Below are 24,380 nucleotides of genomic sequence, written 5' to 3' on the forward strand. Positions count from 1 at the left end.
TTGCTCTGAAAATGCTGCATTGTAGATACTAATAAGAATAGAAAGTCAGATTGAATGTATTTTACAGAAGGAAATTGTGTAGACAAAATATAGTCGTAGAGATTCAGGGGAATTCACTCTTTTTGAACCATTCTTTACTCAAGTCTTTAACATCTACTTAGTTCAGATAATTTAAAATAATGTTAAAATGCCAGTAAACTACTTTTTCTTTGTGGTAAGGTTTTTATAAAGTCTTTGCCTTTTTTAGATCAGAAGGTTTACCCTGATATCTTCAGAGGTGTGGAATTGTCCCCCCAAGATTATTTGTTTTGTTTTTCTTTTGTGTTCCTCAGGTGTACTTAATGAAAAAACAGGCAAAGGATATTTAGTAATAATTTTTTAAATCGCTCATTTTTTTCTTTCTACTACTAAGATAAGGCACACATGTATTAGTTGAGCCTATTTACATAATAACTTCCTTATCTTTATTAATCCAAAACTTAAAAAATTATATGCCAAAAACATTTTTTTCAGTGTTTCTCCACCAAATTAAGAAACCTTGTTGACTCCAAAGGGAGTCTTGAACACAAGACTAAATTCAGTCCTGACTGGAAGATTCATTCAGTAAATGTTTATTAATTACCTATTATATGATAAGCACTGCCCAGTACTGAGAATACAGCAATGAGCAAAGACCCTACCCTCTTGATGCTTATACTCTAGCAGAAATTGTTTAAGGATGTTTAAAATTTACCGGAATATTGTTACTTCTTGCTGATAAATAATACAGACTTTCTTATGAGCCCAAATAGGGCACTGGTAGTATTTATTAACTACTTAAAGAAAAATATATGCAGCATTAGGCTTTGCTCTGAAACTGGTGAACTTGGTAGAGTGACACCTTAAGGCCACCAGAAGGTACTGTTCAGATTGACCAGCTCGTGGCTCCAGCGCACCCCTCCCTACTGGGCACCGTAATGTCCACTCTTAGCATTTCGTATTCCTTTAAACTGCAGGCAGACAAGGCTGGGAAGATTTCCATGTTTTTGCTGTGGCAAATTAGTAGTTTATACTCGAGCTTCTGCCTGGCGATAGCAGCTATCACTATCTATCCCTGTTTGGCAGGAGTTGACACTTTGTTTTCTATTTCTTAAATATTTCTCGAGTTATATTCATTAATTTTCTCTTTTATTTTGTAATTTCTTTCTTTACCTGTCAAATTAGCTTCTCATTTGGGTTGAGAATGTTTCACAAGACAATCTCTACAATTGATCTAACAAATACTAAAGAGAGGTTTTAGATAAAGGAAATACCAGATGACCCTGAAAGAGCTCCAGTTCCCAATTAGACCTCTTCCCTCAGCTTTACCCTTCTACCTACCCATCTCCCAATAATTAGTATTTTGATACATATGTTTTATTCTCAGTATTCACAGAGCCTGTTAAGTTACTAAATAGTTTAGTTTATTATTCTAAAATGGTTTTAAAACCCCTCATAATTTTTTATCAGAGAGAGTATAAAATTATTTAGTACAGTGGAGATTCCTTCCAAGAGCTTTCAGTGAATACAGGATTCTTAATGCATTTAATGTTTAAATGTGCAACTTCATTCTATTAAATTTTCACTGTATTAAATTATTTACTTGAACTCTGTTTTCTTCAGAAATCAGAACTTGCAAATATAGTCTTTAAATTTAAGTACATCAGCTTAGGAGACTTAAAACATCATTTAAAAGTGTGGGGGAGGTTTACAAATGTAGATATTTTTACCTGAATATTGGCATAAAATAGTACATTAAAAGACTAGTAAAGTCTTTTCTCTCATGTAATTTCTCAAGCAGTAGCTGACCAACTAAACATACATTGCATCTCTCGTTACTTGATGCTCATGGTTCTTTGCATGTGTCTTTTAAACTAGAGCTTTAACTTCCTCTTGTGCATGGTTTGTGCAAATTGCAGTTTATTAACTTGTCTTTGTCTTTGATGCTTGCAACCTAATACATCACAGCTACACTGCCTCGAAAAGAAAGTGCTGTCAAACAGGAAACAGAGAGTGAGTATGCCTAGTGTATTAGTAGGTATTCTCAATGCATGTTTGTTTAATGTCTAGAAATTAGTTATTTATCTTGAAAAAAGTTACACCAGAAATATTGATTGCTCTGGGTTGCCAGGCATTGATGAAAGAAAACCAACAGAAGGGAAGTGGTATGACTACATCCAAGAAATATGTAATATGGTTAAACATGTATGGTGGGTAGTCAGAAATTTATAAAAAGTCTTAACCATTATACTTTTTTTTCAGGCTGTGTTTAGAAACTATAAAATTTCCTGTATGTGTGGTCAGATTTTGCATAATGAAACCAAAGTTTGTCTCTAGCTAACTATATATCATATTTTTTATTACTTATTTTATTATTTGTCCCTTCTGACCATCAGCGAATAATACAGGTTAGCTAAGAAATAGTCAAGAAGAATAAAAATGCTTTACTGTTTAAATTTAATTCTGAATAAAAAATCACATTTTCTTGTAAAAATAGAATCCTTTAATTATTTGATGTATGTAGGATATTGTCCAGACATATTGTTCTCATTTTTCCTCATGGCTATGATAGATACCTGTGTTTATACCTAAACTCAGATGTCCCATATTAATATAGTTAATAATGTATGTGTTATATTTTAGTTGTATTTTTAATACAACAAATATTCAGGGTTTTTTTTTCTCTTTTCATTTTGTTTAGTTTTTAAAAGAACTTTAATCAGTTTACTTGCTGAAAAAACAAGAGTGTCTGAGTTCAAGAATGTATTGAGTCATATGTAATTGACATTTTTAGTAGGGCAAGAATAATTGAGTGTTGGTAGTTTCATATGGTTCAGCCTAATGTGTTGATTTAATGTAGAGGCAAATAATATTGGAATATGGCAGTTTTTTTCTAGAAATACAATCATCATGTTAGCTAGTATTCTAGAGGGTCAGTGACTTTCATCCATAGTCGTGTCTTCTGAGTAGAAAATAAATCTTCATCTACTTTAGAAAAATCATCAGGCAACTGTGATGAGACTGGGCAGGGCACAGTGTGATCTTGAAGATCCCTTTCAATCTTATTCTGTGATTCTGTATAGTTTCACCTATCATTACATATGCTCAGAAGTAGAATACAAATCTTAATGAAAGAGAAAGACTGTACATCTTTTTCATATGATAGAGTTGTGCCCTAACTGATATGAGCCCCAGAAGACCAGGACAGTAGAAAAGAGCCCTGATTTATGCCATGGATCTTTTATTCATGAAGGTCACAACTTTTAAAGTTTTATCATTTCTTAGGTCTTCATGGAAGTTCTGGGAAATTAACTGGATCTACTTCTAGTCTAAATAAACTCAGTGTTCAGAGTTCAGGGAATCGCAGATCTCAGTCATCTTCCTTGTTGGATATGGGAAACATGTCGGCCTCTGATCTTGATGTCGCGGACAGAACCAAATTTGATAAGGTAAAATAAAATAACACGTGTTTCTTAAACATTACTGTCAGTTTTCTAGCACCAGTTTGTTATTGCTTTCATTGTGTTCAAAGATTTGGGCTCTATTGACTCTTTTAATTAACCATGTCTTACTTTCCGTTTCTGAATCTAAAAAAACAAAATACCGATCAAATGGCAACTGAAATGGGATTCATGAATTAAATGACATAACAGCTTTATTAAAATTTGTTATAAATCATAAAGAGCTTGCATTGTCAATCCAGTTATTTGAGTGACTACAAAGAGGAAACAACTTTTATGAAGCTAAATTGTTTAAATAAAAAGTTTTATTGCTATGTTCCTTTTTCCAGATTCCAAGTGAATAATTGTTGTCAGTTTTGTTTTAGGTATGTTCTGACCCTGTTATGCCTCATTAATACTGCATTGTCCTGTCAATCTTGGAAGTATTTGTTTGGGGGATTCTATTAAGATTATAGATAAAGCTTCCCTGGTTGCTGCAAAAAAGTGATTAAATGTGGAATGTTATTTTTAAGCATTTTGTTCAGTTCTTTGTAGGATCATTTTGGTTTTCTTCAGATCTTTGAACAGGTACTGAGTGAACTGGAGCCCCTGTGTCTGGCAGAACAAGACTTCATAAGTAAATTTTTCAAACTACAGCAACATCAGAGTATGCCTGGAACTGTGGTATGGGTGACATTTATTTATTAGCTCATATTTATGATCTATATCATAGTTAGCCTAATCAGTATGTTGTCATAATGTTCAGTATCAGAACAGAAAGAATTTACATTGTAAGGATTTTTAAAATAATTTTTATCATATAAGAAATAAAAAAAGAGATAGAGTTTGGACATCTCATCTAATATTCTAGACTATCTTAGGCCTAAACGTTCTCCAAATTGATGAGTGGGGGAAATGTCTGAGTTTACTTGGCAAAAAATATTTTAAAAAAGCAAATGTATTGTTTTAGTGATCAAGAAAAATAGAATTTAGTCGCTAAGTCGTGTCCGACTCTTTGCGACCCCGTGGACTATAGCCCACCAGGTTTCTCTATCCATGGGATTTCCCAGGCAAGAATACTAGAGTGGCTTGCCAGTTCCTTCACCAGGGGATCTTCCCAACCCAGGAACTGAACCTGTGGCTCCTGCATTGGCAGGAGGATTTCTTTACTGCTAAGCCACCAGAAAAGCCCCTGTGGTCTTAAAAAATAAGTGAAAGCAAGAAAGAAAAAAATGGTGAGGCCTCAAATCACAATCTTTCTTATGGCTCCCTTACTATGAGACCTTAAACTAATTATTTAATCCCTATTTTTCCTCATCTGTGTAATGGGTATAATAATGCCTATTGAACATGACTCTCTGGTGGCATAAATGTAAGAAAATAAAATGAGACATTTGCTAGAGTATTTTAAAGAACTTAAAAGCACAATGCAAATCGAATGGTTTTTTTAAAATTGAGGATGAAGAACCAACATATACAAACAGTCCTCAAATGACTGAGAAATTAAGTCTTTCAAATGGTTAGAGGATTTGTTCCTGTAGATAGTATTGCTAATAAATTTGTTCATTTCTGTAAGAACTTCTGACAGCATTTTTTATGCTTGAGTTTTATTAGAATGATTAATTTTATTAGAATGATCTTAATTTTCAAAATTCTCCCTTGAACATGTTCCTAGATGTTTTCAGCTTTTTATTAAGTTGCCCTCTCATTCCTATACTCCCTCTGAGTCTCCTCTACCTTTCTCTCCCACCCCACCCCGCCAAATGTCCTCACACACAAACACAACTTCTCATTCTTGGATAAAATCTAAAAACAAAGCTTTTCGTGAACATTCTGAAACAACATATTAAATTATATAATTGCATTGATAATACTACCTTTAAAAATCGTTATTTCTCATAATATATTCTCTCCTAAGAATTTTAAGACCGAGCGGGCTATTGCTATATAAACTAAACTAGTCAATTTGTTAGTCTTTTATTATGTAAAGTACCTGAATAATTTTTGCAGACGGAAGCAGAGGACACAGATGGAGGAACTTTGTCACGGCAACATAATGCTGGCACACCACTGCCCGTTTCATCTGAGTATGTGTTTGTTACTATCTGTTGTTTATTGTGAAAAAAAATAAACTTTCAATTGAGCAGAAAGGAATACTGCCCAGTGAGGAGTCCAGATTCCTGTCCATAACCGACAACACTCAGAGCACCTATCTGTGTGTCCAGTGTCTTACGGAACATCTCAGTGAAGTAAAATTGGTGCTGTTTATGGCTGTTCGGCTTTTCTTTGCTCTTGTAAATGCACAAATGCAGTCAATTTTGATGTTTGCTGGTAGGAAGTAGCATTTGAATTGTAGTGTATTTCTCAGAAATCACAAAGCACATTTCAGGACCCAGTTCTACAAAGGACAATGTTACTTTGAGTGATAAAATGCAACCTCAAAAAATATGTTTATATTGGAAACCATTCTAGAATAATTAACTATTTGGACAGTGTTAGTTGAAATATCAAATTTTAGTCATTTGTGTATACTGAGGGGATTAAAGTTAAATAGGTGAATACACCTGAAGCTTGTAATAACTTTTCTGTTTTGTATTTCTGAACAGGAAGGATATGATCCGCCAAATGATGATTAAAATATTTCGCTGCATTGAGCCAGAACTGAACAACTTGATTGCATTAGGAGACAAAATTGATAGCTTTAACTCCCTTTACATGCTAGTCAAAATGAGTCATCATGTGTGGACTGCACAAAATGTGGACCCTGCTTCTTTTCTGAGTACTACATTGGGAAATGTTTTGGTGACTGTCAAAAGGAACTTTGACAAATGTATTGTAAGTTGGTTTTGTTTTTTTTTCCAATAACTTAGAACTCTTAACCATTTCAAGATATCTATGTGTGTGTGTGTGTGTGTGTGTATGTGTATTTAAAATATTTCCAGCTTTCCACCAGGGGATCTACTATTCATATCCCCCAAGCCTTGAAGCAAGGTATTAGCTGCAATATACAGGAGCAGGGTTAGCTGGATGGTGCTGTGCCAAGTAGAGTCCCATCTACAGTGAATCATGGCAAGTTCGGAAGTAGCTGACATAGAGGCAGCAGTTATTACACTTGAGATCCTCTAAGTAACTGAAGTCCCAGTTGACTGATTAGTGACCACAGATTTAATGAAACAACTGAAACTTCAATTTATTGTTTTTCTTCTTTTAACATATTACAATAGGATAATTAATATTTGGATTATTTTAATTGATTAAAGTATTTTTTTAGTTTAATAGCTTTAATCATATTACCTTAAGAATAAATTGTTCTTATGAGAACTTTTGGTAGTTATCATTTTTCTCCTTCTAATAGGAAAAAAATAATTAACTTTATTTTTTCTGTTAGGTTTTGGTATGCTTATAGATATGAACAGGATTGGACCAGGTTCTAAAAAGAGTTTCGTTTTTATTAATGTATTTAGTATTAATATGTAAAAGTAGATATTTATCATCTGAATTATTCTACTATGTAACCTCTAAGTTAAATCCAGTGCTTGAATAGCCATAGAATAATGAGTGAGTGAAAGTCACTCAGTCATGTTTGAGTCTTTGTGATCCCATGGTCAGGAGCTTGCCAGACTCCTCTGTCCATGGAATTATCCAGGTAAGAATACTGGAGTGGGTAGCCATTCCCTCCAGGGGATCTTCCCAACCCAGGGATCGAACCCAGGTCTCTCGCTTTGCAGACAGATTCTTTACCGGCTGAGCCACCAGGGAAGCCCATAGAATAATGAGAGAATAATAAAAATATTAAGGGTAATTAAAATCCACATCATCTTTTATACTTTTTAAAAATATTTACTGATTTCTGAAAGTTTAAAAGCCATCCGTAGAAACTTAAAAGTCACCTCAACAGACTTGTTAACCCTCCTTCCCCACCAAATGACTGCACTGGCATTTGAAATATTATGAAATTTGGCCACTTATCCTCTTCCCTGCCCAGCTTTCTTCAGAAGTGATGATAAACCTGTAAGGTCTGATTGTAAGCTGATAGCCAAAAGGAAAATAAAGAATTACTAAAGTCTAAGATAATGAGTCCCATGTGACATAGAATAAGAATAGCTAGAACACTAATCATGAGAACACTATACATTTTTAGAATATGAAGATTTTGTTGCTCTTCAGTAAAATAAAACTATTATATGAAACTTTAATATAATACCTCTCAATCCAGTTGAATGTAATTATTAAAAGTGTAAGATGTAATAGTATCAGGTAGATGTAGGCATGGGTTCAAGTGAAGTGCTTAGCACATTGCCTGGTACAGAACAAGAGCTTGTAACTGATCACTTGTAATGGTGACGATGATGACAGTAATGAAAGTGAAAGTGAAGTCTCTTAGTCATGCCCAACTCTTTGCGACCCCATGGGCTGTAGCCTATCACGCTCCTCCATCCATGGGATTTTCCAAGCAAGAGTACTGGAGTGGGTTGCCATTTCCTTCTCCAGAGGATCATCCTGACCTAGGGATCGAACCCGGGTTTCCCACATTGTAGGCGGATGCTTTACCATCTGAGTCACCAGGGAATAACAGTAGTAATTAATAATAGTTTGCTGAAGAATGTTCATGTTACTTTCAAAACTGGGAAGTGAAGAAATTTAGTAAAATTTACCTAGACAAAGGTATAAAGTCATGTTTTTTCCTAAATTGCATGTATTTCTAAAAGCTTTACCTTTTGTCACTAAAGGGAGAAGGATGGTTCCTTCTGTTGGTTGTCATCAACGTTTCTTATTTTAACTCAAGTCTTTTCACAGTGTCCAGTCAGTTGTGCGTGCTCAGTAAGTGTTACATGTTTTGGTACTTGGGACAAGATCTGGACATAAGGCATACCTTGAAAAAGTAGTGAATGGTTCTGTGTGTATTGAGCCAAAGAATGAATGTCAGACGACTGCAGAAAGTGAAATAGATAGCATCTGAGTTTAGTACTTTCATCTGGTGGCCAAGCCCAAAGTGTTCTTCAAGGAACAGGGCTAAAAAGATTAGCCTACCAAGAACTAGAGATAAAATTAGAAACATATCAAGTACTACCAAGCTGGACACTGCACTCCAGTACATTTTTTTTTTTTTCCCAGTACATTTCTTACCTGAATTTACTTTGCGTTTCAGAATTCCTCACACTATAGTGATGTGGTTGTGTACTCTTTAACCTTTGAAAATGATATGATTTGGGTGTCTCTTCCTCATTGTATATTCTTGCCTTCTTTGTCATAGATTAATTAAACATATAAGGATGGGTTTATTTCTGGGTACTCTGTTCCATTGATCTCAACATGTCTGTTTTTGTACCAGTACCATATTGTTTGATGACTATAACTTTGTAGTATAGTTTGAAATCAGGGAGCATAATACCTCTGATTTTGTTCTTCTTTCTTGAGCTTACTTTGGTTATTATAATCTTTTGTGTTTCCATACAGGTTTTAGAATTATTTGTCCAATTTGGATTCCTTTTATTTATTTTTCCTGTCTGATTGCTATGTCTAGAACTTCCAATACCATATTGAACAAAAGAACAATTACTTTTCTAATCTCTACATGTCATATGGTTTTCAGGTTATATCCCCAAAATCTCAGCATAATGACATTTTAGGTAGGAGTTGAAAATGATTCAACACTTTGGCAATGTACTTCTTACTGGGAATAGAACTAGATCCCCTGGAAGTACACAGAATCACAATTGATTATTTTGAACCAAAGTGTCTATATTCTGTCTGTATGTCTATTTGTACTTTGTATCCATCTTACACAAGTACTTTACTATACAGATTTAGAGTAAACAACTAATAGATACATGGAAAACTATGTAATGCAAATCCACAGTAGAAATACCTGATCTCCTTCTCTGTTCTCATACCCCCAAAATATAGAACTTCTCTATCCAAACAAATTTTAGGCTGTTGAGATTTGGAAATGATTGTGGTTCTCAACTTGACTATATAGCCACCAACCAGGAGTAATCTTGAGAGATCCTGTGTGTGCTCTGGTATCTGCTCTGCCCTAAAATGGGCAATCACTATATACTTACCTTTTATAAATGATAGAAGTATTCATTGGTTGTTTTTACTTTAAACAAAGATCTGAGGTTCACAAGCTTTGAGTGCATTTTGTTTTGGATAATTTGGATTTTTTTCCTTGATTTTAGTTTCTTAAATATTATATATGTACTTTTTAATCTCTAGAAATAGTTTTTCTTAGTTATCCATATTGTATTACTCTTTGGTTAGTAAATGTCCAAAATGTTCTAGGTATTAAATTACATCATGCCTTTGTGGTATATATATTTGCTTTTAATTGTATGTTGTTTCTAAGTTGCTTAGCTATTTTTCTCCCTTGCTTTCTGCCTAACTTTAGAGTAACCAAATAAGGCAAATGGAAGAAGTAAAGATCTCAAAGAAGAGTAAAGTAGGAATTCTCCCATTTGTTGCTGAATTTGAAGAATTTGCTGGACTCGCAGAATCAATCTTTAAAAATGCTGAGCGTCGTGGAGATCTAGATAAAGCATATACTAAACTTATCAGAGGAGTATTTGTTAATGGTAAGCTTTTGTTACATTATGAAGAAGTTTTTGGTGGTGGTTTTCCTTATTTCTGGTATTTTGGTTGGTTTTCATTATTTCTGATTAAGTTAGAAGTTGGGGACAGATCTGTTCATTATTTTCCATAGTCTATAGTCTTTTTTAAGTTTTCTGAAAGTAAAGATTTATTAAATTTGAAAAACAAACAGTATGTAAAACCCATTTGTATTTACCAGGAACTACTTATATTTTAGGGTTCATATGGGCTATCACTATGTAAAATTGAAATTCATTTTCTAAACACAAAAATGACCTTGTGGATTACATTTGCATTTTAGCAAGAGTCTTCTTGAGATGATCAACAGTGATGTCTGTACATGTATGTGCTTAGTCACTCAATCATGTCCGACTCTATGCAACACCATGGACTGTAGCTCACCAGGCTCCTCTGTCCATGGGATTCTCGAGGCAAGAATACTGGAATGGGTTGCCATTCAGTCTGCCAGGGGATCTTCCCAACCCTGGGATCAAACTCAGGTCTCCCATATTGTAGTTGTATTCTTTACCATCTGAGCCACCAGGGAAGCTCAAAAATACTGGAATGGGTAGCCTATCTCTTCTTCAGGGGATCTTCCCGAGCCAGTAATTGAATCTGGGTCTCCTGCATTGCAGGCCGATTCTTTACCAGCAGAGCTACCAGGGAAGCCCCAGTTAATACTAAAATAGTATAATTCATCATCTTCCTATGTCACATCACACAGTTAAGTTACAGAAAAAGTGTGGGTGTGTTTAATTTGAAATAAACAATCTGGCTGCATCAATTCAGGAATTTTTAAAGCTAAAAAAATGACAAAAGTAGAATTATCTCAACAATTACAGATAATACATTTTTGGTGCAAACAGATTTAGGGGAAAGATGATAAATTATATGATTGAATGTTTATATGGTTGATATTTCTTTTAAAATTCAAAGTAGCTTTGCTTTGTCCGATTGTAAAGTAGTATATGCTCATTACATACCCCCCAAAATCAGCAAACTGACTTTAAAAATCAAGAAGAAAGTAATTTGTAATCTCATCATACAAAGGTAACATTTAATTTTTACCTGTCTAAACTTTTCAATATATCTCTCTCCCTGGTATATAAGCACATATTGTGTGTTCTCTAATTTAAAAATGTTTTATCATACCTTACACACTGTTTTGGAACCTGCTAGACTCTATGATTCTAGTGTCTTTCCTTCTCTACTAATATCAGTTCAGTTCAGTTCAGTCGTGTCCGACTCTTTACAACCCCATCAATCACAGCACGCCAGGCCTCCCTGTCCATCACCAACTCCCGGAGTTTACTCAAACTCATGTCCATCTGAATGCTGAGTTCCAAAGAATAACAAAGAGAGATAAGAAAGCCTTCTTCAGCGATCAATGCAAAGAAATAGAGGAAAACAACAGAATGGGAAAGACTAGAGATCTCCTCAAGAAAATTAGAGATACCAAGGGAACATTTCATGCAAAGATGGGCTCAGTAAAGGACAGAAATGGTATGGACCTAACAGAAGCAGAAGATATTAAGAAGAGGTGGCAAGAATACACAGAAGAACTGTACAAAAAAGATCTTCACAACCCAGATAATCACTATGGTGTGATCATTCAGCTAAAGCCAGACATCCTGGAATGTGAAGTCAAGTGGGCCTTCGAAAGCCGAACAAAGCTAGTGGGGGTTATGGAATTCCAGTTGAGCTATTTCATATCCTGAAAGATGATGCTGTGAAAGTGCTGCACTCAATATGCCAACAAATTTGGAAAACTCAGCAGTGGCCACAGGACTGGAAAAGGTCAGTTTTCATTCCAATGCCAAAGAATGCTCAAACTACCACACAGTTTCACTCATCTCACATACTAGTAAAGTAATGCTCAAAATTCTCCAAGCCAGGCTTCAGCAATACGTGAACCGTGAGCTTCCTGAAGTTCAAGCTGGTTTTAGAAAAGGCAGAGGAACCAGAGATCAAATTGCCAACATCTGCTGGATCATCAGAAAAGCAAGAGAGTTCCAAAAAAAACATCTCTTTCTGCTTTATTGACTATGCCAAAGCCTTTGACTGTGTGGATCACAATAAACTGTGGAAAATTCTGAAAGAGATGGGAATACCAGGCCACCTGACCTGCCTCTTGAGAAACCTATATGCAAGTCAGGAAGCAACAGTTAGAACTGGACATGAAACAACAGACTGGTTCCAAATAGGAAACAGAGCATGTCAAGGCTGTATATTGTCACCCTGCTTATTTAACCTATATGCAGAGTACATCATGAGAAATGCTGGGCTGGAAGAAGCACAAGCTGGAATCAAGATTGCCAGGAGAAATATCAATAACCTCAGATATGCAGATGACATCACCCTTATGTCAGAAAGTTAAGAAGAACTAATGAGCCTTTTGATGAAAGTGAAAGAGGAGAGTGAAAAAGTTGGCTTAAAGCTCAACATTCAGAAAATGAAGATCATGGCATCTGGTCCCATCACTTCATGGCAAATAGATGGGGAAACAGTGGCAGACTTTATTTTGGGGGGCTCCAAAATCACTGCAGATGGTGATTGCAGCCATGAAATTAAAAGATGCTTACTCCTTGGAAGGAAAGTTATGACCAACCTAGATAGCATATTCAAAAGCAGAGACATAACTTTGCCAACAAAGGTCTGTCTGGTCAAGGCCCTGGTTTTTCCAATGGTCATGTATGGATGTGAGAGTTGGACTGTGAAGAAAGCTGAGTGCCAAAGAATTGATGCTTTTGAACTGTGTTGTTGGAAAAGACTCTTGAGAGTCCCTTGGACTGCAAGGAGATCCACCAGTCCATTCTCAAGGAGATCAGTCCTGGGTGTTCATTGGAAGGACTGATGCTAAAGCTGAAACTCCAGTACTTTGGCCACCTCATATGAAGAGTTGACTCATTTGAAAAGACCCTGATGCTGGGAGTGATTGAGGGCAGGAGGAGAAGGGGAGGCAGAGGATGAGATGGCTGGATGGCATCACCAACTCGATAACCATAATCACTTTTAATGATTACATAGAGTTCCATCTATCATTATTTACTTAGCAGATCTTCTGTTAACAGGCATTTGGTTCGTTTCCAGTTTTCTATATATTTCTGTATATTGTCTAATAATTTCCCTAGGATCAATTATTCGAAATAATTACTGAGTCAAAAGTTTTGTGTCTGTTGAGTTTCTGCCAAATAACCACACAGAAAGATTATACCTGTTTAGTCCTTTGAGCGTCTGGTGAAAGTTTCTATCACATCTGCCTCGATACCCAGTATTTCTCAGTATTATCAGTCTTGTTATCCTTTGTTAACCTAGAAGGATATAATCAGTTGTGCTTATGGTATGTTTTACTGTGTAAGAGCTTCCAAATTATATGTCAAGTTTATTCATCTTTCTTTTTATGACTTCTAAGTTTGGGGCCATTCTTAGAAAGTTCATACCATCACAGAATTATTTCTTTAACTAGGTTTATTTTTCTTAGTACTTATGATTGCATTCATTTATTTGCTTTTAACATTTTAAGCACTTGAACAATTTAAAATGTGTTTGGCTAAAAGATGTGAAATAGGAATCCAAATTTATACATATATATATATGACTGTTTTAGAATGATTTTTCATTTAGGTTTGGGTAGATCCTTCAATACATTATGTTTTATTTGATTAAGTCCAGAAATGTGCTTACTTCTTAAACTTATAAATGAAAAAAAATCATATAATTTTTCCATAGCTAAATGTCATTATATTCATACCAGGGCATTGTTATTTTTTTCCGTTTTTGTTTAGTGGAGAAAGTAGCAAACGAAAGCCAGAAGACCCCCAGGGATGTAGTCATGATGGAAAACTTCCACCATATTTTTGCAACACTTTCTCGTTTGAAAATCTCATGTCTAGAAGCTGAAAAAAAAGAAGCCAAACAAAAATACACAGATCACCTTCAGTCTTATGTCATATACTCTTTAGGACAACCTCTTGAAAAACTAAATGTAAGCATATTTTCATTCAGTATATTTTTCCTGGTTTTGAACCTGTGTTTACATGTGAGTAACACAACAGACATTTTATTTTTAAGTTTGCTCATTCATTGGTGCAGGAGGATAAGGAAGGATGGACTGAGATACTGAAGCTACTTAGACACTGCTGCTGCTGCTGCTAAGTCGCTTCAGTCGTATTCACTGCTAGATGTTTTATATACATTATTTCTTTTAATTCTTGTAAACCATGATGTGAGGTCTGATAGCATTATCCCTGTTTTACAAATGAAGAAACTGAAAGTAAATAAAAAGTTATAATAATTGACAGGTAGCAAAGCAGGGTGATTAACCATAGATTTAGCCTTTTCCATTATTACCAGTCTTCCATTTCTTTCCTCATAAATGGCTAACCTTTATCCCTAGCTCAGATGAAGATTTTGAAAACTGTCAAGATGAAAAAAATTGTTTTATTCATTGCCTTTTCTTTATCCTTCCTTTCTTGACTTGTCATTCCCCAGAGCAAATCTGATCTTTAAACATGAGAAATGGTAGTTTTAGAGAACTTTGCAACATAGTAGAAGCTTAAATGGACCCTTCTAACAAATTATGTCCACAGTGTGATTAGTCATCTTCTATGTCTTGAAATTAGAATCAAATAAAAATTGTCTATCTGTTGTCAGCAATTCAAATGCAGAACCAGTGTCTTATAAACTGAAGAACAGACAGATATTCCTTTAGGGTAAAGGGTCTGTCTCAGACCTAAAGCCTGCATGATACGTAACTGCAACATAAAGGAACTTCCTTTGAAATCAAATTTAAAGCAGAAACATTAATAAATCCTTTCACATTGTCATAGAAGCTCTAGCCAATGCAGTAAGACCGAAACATAAAGATACATAAAAAGAATCATACTGGAGTGGACTGCCATTTCCTCCTCCAGGGAATCTTACCAACCCAGGGATCAAATCCGTGTCTCTTGTGCCTCCTGCATCGGCAGGCGGAGTCTTTGTGACTGCTCCACCTGGGAAGCCCTCAGGGTTATAATTACCTGTATATAATATGTTGAGATTATTTTATCTGGTAAAGTAAAATAGGTTTTTTAATGGAGTCAAGATATATATATATCAAAAGACAATTTGTTTCCTATATGTTAAAATAACCAATTAAAAATCTGTGTAGAAAAATAAATAAAAAATAAAAGTCTGTTGGAAAAAAATTTTAAATATCCAGAACAGATTTGTCCAAAAAATTATCATTAAAAATATAATAATTTAATGAAGAATAAATAAATAATGGCTAAGAAAATTTTAGAGAATAGTAGTGAGGGAATTTGACTTGTCAGTATCAAATCGTGTTGTGCTCAAGTAAAGACTTGCCAATCAATATGCATGTTAAAAAACCAATTACACTTAAAAGGCAACCTGAGAAGAATATAACAGCACAACAGTCAGTATACTTAATATAAAAGATCTTTTTAAAATCAATCAGAAAAGCACTAGATCCCAATATATAAATGGGTAAGGGTTCTGAATGTACTTACTGAGCATATGAAAAGCAGATAAACTTCCTTTCTAGCTGAAGAATATTGAAATAAAATGACAAATAAATCTTTCTTACTTTTTTTGGCTACACCACTTGGCATGTGGAATCTTAGTTCCCCCTTCCCATCCCTCCACTGGGGATCCAACCCATGCCGTCTGCATCTGAAGGGCAGAGTCTTAACCACTGGACTGCCAGGAAAGCCCCCTTTTTTCATTTTTCAAAATGACAGAGATTTTTTTTTTAATTATGATAGCTGATGATAATATGATAAGATAAAATAGTCTCATATGAGAGAAATATAAAGTGATTGAACTTTTCTGGGAAGCAGTTTGTGTATATGAAGAATCTTCAGAATACTTAACAATTACACTCCTCAACTGAGGAATTATAGTCCTAGAAATTTATGCTGGACAGTCATCAATAATGTGGGTAAATACCTATGTATAAAAGTTACTTATAGCTGTATTTATAATAGATTTTGTTTTTGATGAATAGATTTTGTCAACTTCAAGAAAAAAGGTAAAAAATATTAAATACTTAATACTGGAGGAATGAATAAACATAGTATAGTCATTGGATGGAACATGATGCAGCCATTAAATTTATACTTTGGGAAAAACATAAAATATTAAATGAAAAATATAGCATACAAAATTATAATCTCATTTTCATACACATCAAAAGACTAGAGGGAAATCTAGTCTTTTGACAGTGCTTATCTCTGAGGAGTGTGATAGTAGCTGATTATTATTTTATCCTTTATACTTTCACACTTTGATTTTTACACAGTGGATATATACTATTTTATAATCAGATTTTTTTTTTTAATTGGTAATGAGAGCCGTTCTTAGCCATTGTTTCTTTTCATTTCCTTGAAGCATTTCTTTGAAGGTGTTGAAGCTCGGGTAGCACAGGGTATAAGAGAGGAGGAAGTGAGCTATCAACTTGCGTTTAACAAACAAGAACTCCGAAAAGTTATTAAAGAGTATCCTGGAAAAGAAGTGAAAAAAGGTCTCGATAACCTCTACAAGAAGGTTGATAAACATTTATGTGAAGAGGAGAACTTACTTCAGGTATGCTTTAGTTCTTTTAACCTACCTAGATTGCACATCCTTATATATATCTATTTCCCCAAAAATATTCCTCTAGAAATGCTATACATTTTCTAATTTTAGTGCAGGAGGAAAGTGCCATATAAAATGCAGACAAGATTAGTAAATTGTGAGGAAGAAAGGAATATTTATGCAAGTTTATATGGCTATCTCTGTGTATTTTATATTTCTGTTGTATCATTTTGAGACATTAAGTTGTTTTGCTTTTGTTTGGGGATGGGTTTTTCATTAACTTTTTGTCTTGTTTTAGTTTGGAGGGTAGTAAGGGAATGGAATGGTGTATGGTACAGTGGAGTGACTCTGAGCATAGGAGCCTGGATATGGGTTCATAATCTGCCTCCAGGTAAAGCTACCTGGTTTGGAGCAAGTTAGTTAACCTCTCTGAGCCTCAGTTTCCTTATTTGAAAAGCAGAAATAATACATCTACTCTGTAGGTGGGTACTAATATTATTGCCATTGCCATTTTATACATGTGAAAATCAGAGCTTAGAGAGGTAAAGTAATGTAACCATGATCCCATACTTAATGTATGATAGAGTCAGATTTAAACCTCAGGTAGAGATGAGTAAGAATTACTCTGATTTTAGCATCATGGAAGGCTTCATGAAGGAAAGCATTTATGTTAGTCTCTGGAAGTCAGATACTAACTTAACAGGTAAAGTAGAAGTGGCATTCCCAGTGGAAGAAATACTGTGAGCTAAAAGAAGAGAAGCAAAAAGTGTAAGTAAAGCTGTTTAGTAAAATAGTCTTACGCTGACTATTAGGAATTTAAGATTTGTGACATTTAGGATTTACAAGGAAAAATCCTAGAAGGCACTCTTTGAACTGGCAGATAGAAATGGTGTTCGTTCATAGTACCCACCCCCACCAGGTTGTCATGAGACTTAAATAGATAATACATACATAAAGCACTTTGTACTGTGCTGATATGAAATAAGTCGAATAAATGTAACCTATTGATATTACTAATATGTCAGTGTGTGTGTCAAATTCTGTCTTGATAGTTGTCTAAAATTTATTTATTTATTTATTTGTTTTATTATTTTTTTTAAATTTTTTGTTATTTTTTATAACTTTTTTTTATGGGATGTTCATTCATTTACTTTTTTTTTTGACTGAAATATAGTTGATTTACAGTGTTGTGTTGGTTTTGGCATTTTAGTTTCCACTTCCAGATTATAGAATCCTTTGATTGCTCCACTTCCAGATTGTAGAATCCTTTGATTGCTCGTCTTGGTGTCCTCTATGTCATGAAGAAGTGTTTTGCATCATTAATTTTAGTTAAAGAAGTTAAACTTTGATCTGATGTGAAATTTCATGTAATCCTCAGTCTTATTTTATACATAGTTGTGCATAGCCACGTCTGTGTTGGATATTGGAACAGATATAATAACAGCTAAAATGTAATAAACATCACTGTGTCGAATACTGTCCTGAGCACTTTGCATACATTCTCTCATTTAATCTCATTTGAACCTGTGAGGAAGGTATTATTATCATCACCCAGTTTATAGATAAGGGGCTTGAGGCACAGAAGAGTGGTGTAACATACTCAAGGTCACTTGAGGAGTTAGGAATTTCGCTTCAGAATGTACATTCTTAACTGTTGTTGTTCAGTCGCTCAGTCCTGACTCTGTGACCCTATGGACTGCAGCACACCAAGCTTCCCTGTCCTTCATTCTCTCCCAGTTCAATTCAGTCGCTCAGTTGTGTCCAGCTCTTTGCGACCCCTTGGACTGCCCAGAGTTTGCTCAAATTCATGTCCTTTGAGTCGATGATGTTACCTAACCATCTCTTCTTCTGCAACCATCTTCTCTTCCCACCCTTAATCTTTCCCAGCATCAGGGTCTTCTCCAGTGAGTTGGCTCTTCGCATCAGGTGGCCAAAATATTGGAGCTTCAGTATCAATCCTTCCAATGAATATTCAGGGTTAATTTCCTTTAGGACTGACTGGTTGGATCTCCTTGCAGTCCAAGGGACCCAAGAATCTTCTCCAGTACAGTTCGAAAGCATCCATTTTGGGGCACTCAGACCTCTTTATGGTCCAAGTCTCACATATGTACATGACTACCAGAAAAACCATAGTTTTGACTCTACAGACCTTTGTCAGCAAAGTGAAGTTTTTACTTTTTAATATGCTGTCTGGGTTTGTCATAGCTTTTCTTCCAAGGAGCAAGCATCTTTTAATTTCATGGCTGCAGTCACCATCCACAGTGATTAACTATTATGCTATCCTAAATGCTTAGAATATGTCTTGACAATATTTCTACATTCTTGTTTACGTGTTATTTCCATTTGTAATTTAGTGACTCATTTTCATTTTTTATAGGTGGTGTGGCACTCCATGCAGGATGAATTTATTCGCCAGTACAAGCATTTTGAAGGTTTGATAGCTCGCTGTTATCCTGGATCTGGTGTTACGATGGAATTCACTATTCAGGACATTCTGGACTATTGCTCCAGCATTGCACAGTCCCACTAAACCTTAAAAAGAAGAAAAGATAAACGATAAGAAACATTCTGAGTACACCAGACACTATTCAGAAATACCAAGCAACCATTTTGAGAACTCAGACTTGAAGTTTTACGTATCACTTAATGTCAAATAAATGGGTAACGCATGCATGCTCAGTTGTGTCTGACTCTTTGCAACCCCATGGACTGTAGCCCACCAGGTTCCTCTGTTCATGGAATTTTCCAGGCAAGAGTACTGGAGTAGGTTGCCATTTTCTTCTCCAAAATGGGTAATACCATACCATGTATATTCAAGAGCAAAACTACCAACCTGTGTGGCAGTTTTATTCACCCAGTAGGTTGTATACTAACTTAAAGCATTTATCTCATCATAAATGCCTTTATCATTTTTCTACGACTGAACAGAAAATTTTCCTTTGTTGTCGCACTTCTTGTATTTGGGAGTGGTCATCCTATATGTAATTCATTGAGAGTTCGTCAGCTTTCAGTAATTCAGTATTGGTTACAAATCATGTAACTACTAAAATACTGTATTGAATTTTTCCTTCTGAATCACTAATGTGTATATGGATAAGGCTCTTGTGAGGATCAGTTGTAAACTTGAATTTTGAGGATCATGTGATTCTGTGTAACAGTCCGAAATACATTTTCCAAAAAGTTGAAATGTGGTAATATTATTCTTAAATTTATCATGTGCTTCATTTGTATGAAAGCAAGTTCTTATAAAATCAATATATAAGAATTATTACATGTCATTTACCATAAAACATAGTCAGTGGTACTCAGGACTGAGAATCACTGCCATAAAGAGACTCATGTCCTTAATATATAAACACAAAGACCCTATCAGTACAGTGGCTTCATTTTTTTTTTAACATTTATTTTATTTTTGGTTACATCAGGATCTTCATTATAGCCAGTGGGCTTCTCTCTGGTTATGGCACTCAGGCTTACTTGTCCCATGGCACATGGGATCCCAGTTCCTGGACCAGGGATCAACCCACATTCCCTGCATTGGAAGGCGGATTCTTAACCACTGGGCCGCTAGGAAAGTCCCTCAGTACAGTTTTAATAGCAAAAACTTGCAAATAATCCAACTTTCCATTAATAGTAGATGGATAAATTAAGGTATATACATTATTTGCCAGTACAGTGGTGAAAATTAGTAAATTTTATCTACAAAAAATAGTGCAGATAAATACCAGGAAAATAATGTCAGGTTTAAAAAAAAGTCAATCACGGTATATATACCATATGATTCTATTAATATAAAAGTTCAAAATAAACAGTATTTAGAGTAACAAGTGTGGTATAACTGAAAAAAAGCACAGAAATGATCATAAAATTCTGGAGTGATTAGGGAGCAGGAAGGGAAGATTATGGTATCTAGCAGGGGCAGGATTTTAAAGGTATGTTATTTTACTTAAACTGGGCAGTGGCTACATGGATTTCATGGTACTACGATACTTTATACCTTACACATACCTTATAAATCTTATTTTATATTAGCTCAACATTTAATTTAAAAACAAAATCAAACTCATATATGTGTGTATATATTCTTTATTGACATAGGAAAAAACCTTAACATTCATAGATGATCTGGAGCCAAAGAAGATCCAAGGTTGGTTGGATTGCTCAAGGTTCAAGCCGGGTATTATCAGAGCTGATATTCCACACAACAGTGACCTCCTTCTCAAGAATGTTACAGATATAAATATATTTAAACACCTAAAGACCAAACACTGTCTAATATTTCTGTTAACAGGCCAAGGTTAATTTTACCTGAGGTGGTATGGCTCTTATTTAAAGAAAAGGCAGAGGCGCGCACGGCGAGACTCGAGCCTGTGGGGGCGGGTCACGCAGGGCGCGCAGCAGCCGGGAGCAGCGGTGGCGGTCTGGTTGCGGGCGAGGAAGCCGGCGCCGGGCCCCTGATCCGCGGGACGCCGCGCAGTGCCTGCCGCTTCCCGCCGCGGAGCCATGGAGATCGGCACGGAGATCAGCCAGTGCCATTAAGGGGAAATTGCAAGAATTAGGAGCGTACGTCGATGAAGAACTTCCTGATTACATTATGGTGATGGTGGCCAACAAGAAAAGTCAGGACCAAATGACAGGACCTGTCCCTGTTTCTAAGGAACAACACAATTCGATTCACCGTATGGCTTCACGGTGTATTAGATAAACTTCGTTCTGTAACAGCCGACCCCTCTAGTCTAAAGTCTTCTGATACCAACCTCTTTGATGGTAACGTACCTTCAAACAAGAGCAGTTTCAGTCGAGGAGATGAGAGAAGGCACGAAGTTGCAGTGCCACCTCTTGCAGTTTCTAGCACTAGACCTGAAAAAAAAAGAGTCCAGAGTTTCTACAAGTTCACAGGAGCAGAAAGCCACTAATGTCAGACAGACTTACGATGATGGAGCTGCAACCCGACTAATGTCCACAGCGAAACCTTTGAGGGAGCTAGCACCCTCTGAAGATGTGATTGATATTAAGCCAGAACCAGATGATCTCATTGATGAAGGCCTCAATTTTGTGCAGGAGAATCCCTTATCTCAGAAAAAACTACAGTGACACTTACGGTACTTCTCGCCCTTCTATTGAAGTCTATCGACCACCTGCAACTTGAAACACGGACGGTGGTGCTCATCTAAACAGGTTGCAGTTTCAGCAGCAGCCAAACAGTGTTCATGCTGCCAAGCAGCTTGATGTTCAGAGCAGCCGGTTGTATAAAACAGGATGCTTGTGTGAGCCAGAAGTGCTTAACAGTTTAGAAGAGACTTACAGTCCCTTCTTCAGAAGCAACGCAGAAAAGATGAGTATTGAGGAAGAAAACTTTCGGAAGAGAAAGTTGCCTGTGGTAAGTTCAGTTGTTAAAGTAAAAAAGTTCAGTCACGACGGAGAAGAGGAGGAGGAAGACAACGATTGTGGGTCCTGTACAGGAAGCATCTCCAGCAGCGTGTCAGTGCCAGCGAAGCCTGAACGGAGACCTTCACTTCCACCTTCTAAACAAGCTAACAAGAATCTAATTTTGAAAGCTATATCTGAAGCTCAAGAATCTGTAACAAAAACAACTAACAATTCTACAGTCTCACAGAAACAGACACTTCCAGTTGCTCCCAGAACTCGAACTTCTCAGGAAGAATTGCTAGCAGAAATGGTCCAGGGACAAGGCAGAGTCCCCAGGATAAGTTCTCCTATTAAAGAAGAGGAAGCAAAAGAAGATAATATAGACAAAAGTCAAGGAACTCAACAGAGGCAGTTCGATTACAAATTGATCCCGTAATGGCAGAAACTCTGCAGATCAGTCAAGACACGAGATCATTTATTCTGAAGAAGCCAAAGCTGTCTGAGGAGCTAGTAGTGGCCGCAAACCAGGAGTCGGGGATGAAGACGGCAGATGCCCTTTGGGCCCTTTCAGGACACCTTGTGCAGACACGAGATCTTGTACAACCAGATAAACCTGCGAGTCCCAAGTTTATAGTGACGCTGGACGGTGTCCCCAGTCCCCCAGGATACATGTCAGATCAAGAGGAGGACGTGCTCTGAAGGAATGAGAGCCACACAGCACCCTGCAGCCTCACACGGGGGACTCGCGGGGCTCCTCCACCCGCAGCGGTTGCACGTGCTGAGCAGGCAGCTTGAGGACCCAGATGGTAGCTTTGCAAACGCTGAGCTGAGCGAGCTGGGCGTGGCACAGAAGCTGGAGAAGCTGCTGGAGAGCTGCAAGTACTGGCCTGCCTGCAAGAACGGGCACGAGTGCGCTTACCATCACCCCGTGTCGCCTTGCAAAGACTTTCCCAATTGTAAATTTGCTGAGAAGTGTCTGTTTGTTCATCCAAATTGTAAATATGATGCAAAATGTACTAAACCAGACTGTCCCTTCACTCACATGAGCCGAAGAACCCCAGGACTGCCTCCAAAACCAGTCACAGCAGCAGCACCGCCTTCCAGTAGTCAGCTGTGCTGCTACTTCCCAGCTTGTAAGAAAATGGAGCGTCCCTTCTATCATCCGAAACACTGTAGATTTAACACTCAGTGTACACGGCCTGACTGCACGTTCTATCATCCCCCCATTACTGTACCACCATGACATGCCTTGAAATGGATTCGACCTCAGACCAGTGAGTGACACCCAGTCCTACCTGACAGAAGGCTGCCGTTTGAGAGTTTCCATCTACTGATGAAAGACGCTCTGCAGGATTTGTCAGATCTTTGAAACTTGGAATATATTGCTTTCATAATATAAAGTTTATTGCCTATCTGAAGTGTCTAATTTTTCAGGTTTGTAAGTTTATTAAGTGATTTTAACATTGGGTCTTTTTTTGTTGTTTTGTTTTGACTGGAAAGACAGTTTAAGGAAAAGCTGAAATCTATTAAAACACTTGAGGCATGTTTGTACAAAAAAAAAAATAAATAAAAGGCAGACAGCAAAATACTTCTGAGAAAAGAATCCAAAAAAGTAAGCACCTCAAATAACAAAATTATCTAAATAACTGGATAGAAATTTTAAGAAAGTAAGATGTACATGATTCCTATTAAAGATATACATTGGTTAATTAATATGTCTCAGTTTATATTTGTGTTCGTATCTGTTTATTCTAAGGAATTAGAAACTAACAAAGTTTAATGCATACAGCTTTTCAAAATTAAATAATAAGATATTTTGAATGAAAAAAGAAAAGGCAGTGGATGACTCTCACCAGCTACAATTTTCTAGATCTTAGAGATCTGTAATATTGTATGCTACAGATGGGATAGGAGAAGAGCAACATATGATAACTTTGAGAATATAAAGAAATGAAAAAGTGCTGGAAAAGCAAAAATGGCTATGCCAAGAAGGTTAAATATACAGTGGTGTCTAAGAAGTAAGATTGTTAATTCTCATAACCCTGATGCTGGAAAAGATTGAGGGCAGGAGGAGAAGGGGATGACGGAGGATGAGATGGTTGGATGGCATCACCGACTCGATGGACATGGGTTTGGGTGGACTCCAGGAGTTGGTGATGAACAGGGAGGCCTGGCGTGCTGTGGTTCATGGAGTTGCAAAGAGTTGGATATGTCTGAATGACTGAACTGAACTGAACTCTCTTCTATGTTCTGGGATCCTCTGCATCTGCAAGTCCCCAACTTTAATGTACATATGAAACAACCAAGAATCTTGTTGATATACAGGTTTTGTGTGATCTAAGACTCTGCATTTTTAGCAAGATACCAGGTAATATCAATGCT

The 24,380-nt window shown here is 36.4% G+C and overlaps 1 protein-coding gene and 1 pseudogene across 8 annotated transcripts in view; both read left to right on the forward strand.

Moving 5' to 3' along the window:
- Positions 1-23,395, forward strand: part of EXOC1 (exocyst complex component 1) — a 58,043-nt gene extending 34,648 nt beyond the window's left edge. For 4 of the 8 annotated variants that reach the window (XM_040238243.1, XM_040238245.1, XM_040238248.1 and 1 more), the window contains 8 exons: positions 3,304-3,467; positions 4,035-4,142; positions 5,469-5,545; positions 6,065-6,293; positions 9,850-10,033; positions 13,835-14,034; positions 16,443-16,637; positions 19,006-19,307. In XM_040238243.1, the coding sequence (XP_040094177.1) occupies positions 3,304-3,467; positions 4,035-4,142; positions 5,469-5,545; positions 6,065-6,293; positions 9,850-10,033; positions 13,835-14,034; positions 16,443-16,637; positions 19,006-19,158 (1,310 nt within the window). In that variant the 3' untranslated portion in view covers positions 19,159-19,307. Of the gene's footprint in view, positions 1-1,986; positions 2,032-3,303; positions 3,468-4,034; positions 4,143-5,468; positions 5,546-6,064; positions 6,294-9,849; positions 10,034-13,834; positions 14,035-16,442; positions 16,638-19,005 lie in introns of all 8 variants that reach the window. The other 4 variants (XM_040238246.1, XM_040238244.1, XM_040238247.1 and 1 more) reach the window with 2 other exon arrangements.
- On the forward strand, positions 21,132-23,549 carry LOC120862142 (annotated as a pseudogene).
- Positions 23,550-24,380: the final 831 nt, after the last annotated feature.

Source organism: Oryx dammah, unplaced genomic scaffold (genome assembly GCF_014754425.2).
Source record: "Oryx dammah isolate SB20612 unplaced genomic scaffold, SCBI_Odam_1.1 HiC_scaffold_3, whole genome shotgun sequence".
Classification (NCBI taxonomy): Eukaryota; Metazoa; Chordata; class Mammalia; order Artiodactyla; family Bovidae; genus Oryx; species Oryx dammah.